The 6,442-nt window shown below is 36.2% G+C and overlaps 1 protein-coding gene across 1 annotated transcript; it reads right to left on the reverse strand.

Moving 5' to 3' along the window:
- Positions 1-671: 671 nt before the first annotated feature.
- Positions 672-5,950, reverse strand: LOC108166424 (arf-GAP with coiled-coil, ANK repeat and PH domain-containing protein 2-like). Its single transcript, XM_017305648.1, has 4 exons — positions 5,933-5,950; positions 5,663-5,793; positions 5,510-5,571; positions 672-1,451 (listed from the first exon to the last, which is right to left on the reverse strand). The coding sequence occupies exons 1-4, from the start codon at positions 5,948-5,950 to the stop codon at positions 1,345-1,347; spliced, it is 318 nt and encodes a 105-aa protein (XP_017161137.1). The 3' UTR covers positions 672-1,344.
- Positions 5,951-6,442: the final 492 nt, after the last annotated feature.

Genomic DNA, 6,442 nt, shown 5'->3' on the forward strand with positions numbered 1-6,442 from the left:
TCCTTCTCGCAGGAGGTGCCTTCCCGCAGGAGGCGTAAGGTATGGGGCTTTAAAGACAAAGTCCTTATAAAAAGGCCCCAGCACTAAAACTTTTCTTTATCGTCTCACGTGGCAACGCTTGTGAACAAACCCTCATCTTCAGTCTGTGCTAAAACCTCCATCTAAAAAGATAGAGAAATAGACGGAGAGAGAGGTAAAAGACAGAAAGGATAACCTATTCTATCCTCTACTATCCTGTCCAGGTTCCAGAGGCAGGTGATTGGCTTAGCAGGTTATTGCTTTAACTTACGGCAATCTGTCATGTGACCAAGTTTTAAGTCACATGACGTGATATAGATATATGATGTAGATATGTAGAAATAGATATTTAAATCTACATCACAGTATTGTTTGTGTTGACAGTAACTTACATGAACCTTTCTGAACAGGCGAGGGCGCACTTTCTCCGTCTAAAATCAGACATTAGAGCGTCTTGAAACCATTCCTCCCCTCCCTGGCATCTCCAGACCCGGGCCCCCTTCCGGTCCGGGCCGTGGGCAGCCGCTCCCCACAATAGCTCCGCGCCTGCTATTGAAAACAATAGTTCCAAAATCTGTTGAATCTATGTTATAGTAATGACCAATATGACCACTAAGGGTCGCTGCTGTTCACCAAATAAGAAAACGCACGAGGAGGTAAAACAGACAACTTTTATTTGCACTCGTCTCTCATTCAAGATATATTAACATTTTATTTCGCTTCTCCAGCATGCTTACAGGACAAAAAAAAAGACCTCATCTCATAGTGGTAAAGCAAGTTACATTCAAACAAAAAATTTCACAAGGACTAGACCAGCGTAGTCGATGCAAAATAGAAGATATTTCTCATCAGAATAGACGGCACATTAAAATAACACTGCAAGAATATGATGACGATGATGATGATGGCTAATGTAACACTTCCTAGCTGTATTTGAAAGTTTAAGTATGAAATGTAATGCATGCATGTAGAAAAACAAGGTAATAATGAGATTCCTTCAATGGCCCAGACAGAAAAACTTGGTAAATATATACCACTACAGGTGAAACAAGTAATTATCATTCACCTTTTGAAGGAATAATAATGTTTTATAGTCATATAGAAGAGGAGAAGACCAGCAAATCCTCAAAAAAACAAAAATTGTCCTACCAAAATAAAGTCTTATCTGAGACATAACCTATCGACCTTAAGCACATTTTTAAGGCGGGACAGGAAGTGGCACACTCTGATGAATGATGAAGAGCTTCAGATTCTTCCTCCAGGTCGCTTGTTATTGAATCTCAAGTATGAAGGGGAGGCAGCCTTCCTCTCCAGATATTCAGCTGACTACCTGAAGGAGTGTCGGAAGTGCAAACTCCTACGCTTCAGCTTCTCCGGGTTGTGGGAGGCCATATGGGAAAACTCCCTGAAGATGTCAATGTATGTTGTGTCTCCTAGTAGGATACAAACAACAAATAAACATCAATGAAAAATCATTGTATGAGACCAGGCTCTTTCTTTCTTATCTTTCAATGGCCACAAAATAAAATACAATGGAGAAAAAAGAAGAGAAAACACAGAAAAGAAGGCTTTGAGGCACCCTGAAGCTTCCCCTCATTCAGTTTCCCAAATACTGGGCATTCATGCCTCTCGTTGCTACGGTAACCATTGAAAATACACACACACAACAAAAGCAGCCGTGTCTGGAAAAGCTTCCAGGAGTTGCTATGTGAAATGGAAACTTGAAACTTTTATTAAGTTTCAAGCTTGGTGCTCAGAAGGAACGTATCTGCGATTTTATTATTACTACTTTTTTACCACTCCCTATTTTTAACACACGTTATCAGTTTCTTTTACATTTTCCCTAATTTTGAATGCTTGACCTCAGCTACTCAAAGCTTCACTCTTCCACCCATTTCTCTCTTATTATTAGTCCAACTTTTATTTTAAATTACAAAAAAAAACCATAAAAAATTATCAGGTGTGTGATTTAACTTTACTCAAAACTGATCAAAGTTGTATAATGTTTTTTTCCATACCAAGTTATTGTTTTAGGTTCCGGTTTGGGTTGCAGAAAGTAAATTAAAAGCTACAAGCGTGTAATAAAAAGTTTATTTGATGTTTGCTTATATTATGATATGTTTGGATTACTGTAACTAAGTATGCTGGTTCTGAAACACTTGTTGTAAAATGGTGCAATATAAATAACGTGAATTAAGTTGAAATGACAGTATCAGTATTCTTCTACCTTAACACATTCACAAACTTCAAACTATTTTATTAGAACTTTCTTGTGATTGAGGAAAAAGAGCAGAGCGCTTTGGACATGGTTTTCAACTTATATTTACGAATTAAATCTGAAAAGTGTGGCATACAATTGTTCTTGGATCTGATGTCTCTAAATAAAATCCAATGCCACTAATCATTGTGTTAAGGCTTCACATCGTAGGTCTGATTTTTCCTGCAGAGACAGGGAGGCTGATGCTTCGTGATGATCTGTCACATAAAACCACAATAAAAGACATGTTTGTAGTTTTAATTAACATGACAACATGTGGAAAACTACAAGGACTTTATCAAGGCTCCATGACTTTCTTGTGGAGACTTTGACAGATAGGTTTTATGCTAATTGTGCATAGTAACTATGTCATGCACTTGAAGATAGTTCTTCAACTTTTAGCAAAGAAATAGTAATAAGGTTAGCCACAACACAAAGAGGTTAGTGTTCAGACACATATTCTTTATTTCCAGTATCATTTCAAAAGAAACAGAAGGAATACATATATATATATAGTGTTAATAAGCACAAGTACAGAATATTTAGAGAAACATTTCTTGCACTATTCAAATAAGTTTTACAGACAGAAAGTAAAAATGTAAGGAAGTTAGAAAAAGAGATGCTAAAAGAAGGATGTGTTAATAGGATTTAGTATTCACTACAGTCACTGTACAAACACCACAATGTATACAACACATAATCGTTCATTGGCTTAATGGAAATGACTGTTAGTCACAACATTTTTCACTTGAAAACGATGAATTTTGTTGTGAGTTACTGCCAATAAATTAGAAAAAGGCTGCATGAAAAAGTGCTTCTGGTCTATCAATGGCAAGAAAGAAGAGAAAATGAGTGAGCTGCTCTTCTCGTCACCACAAACGCCTGCAAAAACATTTAGTGGTGGTAAATACAAACTAGGGACTGTGCAAAAAATATGGATGTGGTTTAGGAAAATATATATTCTCCATCTTGAACAGAAAGTAATAAGAAATCTCAGTCGAATACAAAGTAGATCTTTCCTCAATTTTTCACAGTTTTGAACTTTACTTTTGACAGCGAGCAAACTACGCAAACCAGGAATGAAAGACCAGCAGTGGGATCTTTGCAGATCTAGGTTGACTCTTTTCATAAGAAAATGGGATTTTTCTAATGTGAACTTAAAAAAAAGTGAAGCTCACTAGAAAAATTTAATTGTCTTTAGAACTAAAAAGTGAAAATCAGCAGACCTGTGAGCTTTGTATGCAACGTAAACATATTAGCATTAGCCTGATTATGCTAACTACCTTTAAGATTAGTTAACAGCTTTGCTGCTGTAACAGTTCAGTTTATAAAAACCATAATTGGAAAATTAAAAATCAGTTAATGTTAGTGTAATTATTTATTAATTTCCTTTAGCTATGAAATCTTTAAAATTGATGTTCTTGGCTAAATTAGAGCTGCAGCATTCAAAAGCAACAGCACTATGGTTAATTCTGCAGTGCAAACCTCTTTTCTTTTGGTTTTTCGATTAGACGGCCACAATAAAGTTCATATATAATAAATATTTTTGAGATGATTGGCCAAATATTTCAAACTATGAACTGTTAATATTTTTAATTTCTCCAAAGGTAAGAAGCTGTAACTGGAAAACTAGAAACTTTGCTAACTGTTAGCAAAATTCCAACTGGTGAACTATTTAATGTTAAACAAAATGGCAAACATTATATGATCATTGTACAATGATCCACATACTAAAGGCAGCATATGAGCTCTAAAGCTGATGAAACAACTTTAGTCTTTATTTTTAATGTAAAACTTAAAACAGTGACAATTGGTAATAAAGCAACAATGCAGTGTTGAAACATCTTAAAGTTCTAGTGATCTATTTTATAATAGCAAAACATGCATTTCAGTTTCCATATGTGCAAATTTTGCACCTCAGTTATGATTGTCCCAATGTGTCATGAAACATGAAATCAATAAACATAGCATAACTCCAAATTGCAGCCCCCATCCAATTTCTGTACAGTTAACAAAAAACACATTCATGTCTTACTAGAAATAAGGAAAAGGTGTTTAAAAACTGCTGGCTTTTCTTTATCTTTGGTCAAACCTAAACCCAAATAACTTACTATCCAGGCAGTAATAGCAGGAAAAAGAATCCTACATGGAACAAATATTTAAAACATGCTCCACTATATTTTTGCAAAAATAATGTAAATACCAACATTATTTAGCAATATTAAATGTATTAACTGAGAAGCAATGAGTCGACATCTTCTCATGCAATGGAAATAAAAACAACTTCACTTGTATAGTTGTAATAAAGCATCTAAAGAAACATTTTACTGACTAATTCTTTATACAATGGATTTTCTCTGATTTATTGTTTTAAAAATCCCATCTTCCAGTGCAGCTTAATAAGCAAAATAAATCCACCAACAAGTGAATAAATTAAACTATAAAGATTTTCTAATGAAAACATAATACTGTAAGTGCTCATCTAACAAAATCTACCCTGTTTTTAAAAAAAAGAAATACTTCCCCTGACACATTATTTAACAATACAAAAAGTACTAAAAAAGTTATTGCACCAATGCTCAGAACGTTTTGACAAGAATAAAATTAGAGAAAATGAAATTCCCGTTTGTCACAAAAGTGCATCATAAAAGTTTCACTTGATCAGTTTGCTGATCAATAAGTAGAAACGACTCTGAGAATCTTTTGGTCACAGTTAGGATCAGGTTTTACAGGTCTTCTCACTGCAGGGACGACGCAGCTTTACTTAAAGACAGCATGAAAGGAAAAACTAAGATCTTCACATGAACTCACAGCTTCAGGGAGGTTCATTCAGCCTGAGGTTGGTTGAATGAACCTGACATTTGTTGACTGGTTGAAAGTATTAGTGAATTTCTGCGACAACTTAAGGACTTAAATCTGAGAACTTGAACAGAATCTATTTGTGCTGCGTTGATTTTAAATTTTTTTCAATTAGTTGGTCAAGATTGACTTCAATGTTGGAGATCAACACTGAGTTCCAGCTGAAGTGAGAGAGAGGAAATGACAGCGGAACGGTTTAAGGTATAAAAATCCCTCAAACACAGCAGGGCAAGGATATTCAGGTGAGTAAAGAAAGCCCTAAACGCCAAGTGATCCTGACTGAACCTGATTAGCAGTCTGCTATATGGATGCAGATAAACTCCTGAATGCACTTCTTATACTGCTGCTCGGTGGGGCTGCTGATCGGGTATTGACCTGGCTGTCCGAAGGGCCCCTCTGACTCCCGCATTTCATCGTTCATCCTGGCCAGACGCAGCCTGAAAAAAACAAACAAAAAAAAAACAGGATGAGCCGACTCTGAATTTTACACCAAAACCGGATCTGAAGTGTTTTAGTCCAATAACATACAGCGTGACTATATCTGCATTGGCTTGCTGCACGGCTATGCTCAAAGGGTCCTGGCCGTCTTCATCTCCATCGTTCTGTGCAGCTCCTCTTTTGAGGAACAAACAAACCTGCCTGGAAATGCACAAAAAAAACTGGAGTCAAAAACAGCAAACAATAAACGAGCAAATAAGACTAGATATTTAGTTTTGGTGAAACTTAAAATTTTTGTAAGGCAAATTGAGCTTATTTGTATAACACCGCTCATATACAAGGTGATTCAAAGCACCTTACACAGACAAGAGCAAACATTAAATGAGCGAACAGTGGTTGTAAGAGATGAAGTAAAGACTCTCAAATCAAAACTATGTAGAACATGCAGATAGCAATTCCTCTAGGGAGCCTCAAGGAACCACATATGTGATTTTTCTTCATTTAGAAGCTTATTAGTAATTTATACAAAGTAGCCCAACAGTCTCCCAGTAAATAGTTGAGAGGACCTCGTCAGAATCCCTCCTACTTTTCCAGTTTATCAATCAAGTAGCTTTTTGGTGCAAAGTGAAGTACTCAGAACTCGTAACTAAATCAAAATGATCAAAACATCACCTTGATATTCAATGACCGTATTTTCTGCACTATAAGGCACCTAAAAAACTTCAATTTCCTCAAAAACCGACAGTGCGCCTTATAATCCGGTGCGCCTTATTTATGGACCAATATTGAGCCACAACAGGTCTAGTAACTACGGTAAGCAGCCGCCGACTTCATTTTCCCCCGTAGAAGAAGAGGTGTGCGGTGCATGCT

This window comes from Poecilia reticulata, linkage group LG7 (assembly GCF_000633615.1).
Source record: "Poecilia reticulata strain Guanapo linkage group LG7, Guppy_female_1.0+MT, whole genome shotgun sequence".
Taxonomy (NCBI): Eukaryota; Metazoa; Chordata; class Actinopteri; order Cyprinodontiformes; family Poeciliidae; genus Poecilia; species Poecilia reticulata.

Coding starts and splice junctions, on each gene's coding strand:
- LOC108166424 (XM_017305648.1), bottom strand. Junction 5,572..5,662: donor AATGCAGATATAGTCACGCT/GTATGTTATTGG, acceptor TGTTTTTTTCAG/GCTGCGTCTGGCCAGGATGA. Junction 1,452..5,509: donor GGGGCCCTTCGGACAGCCAG/GTCAATACCCGA, acceptor GTATCCTACTAG/GAGACACAACATACATTGAC.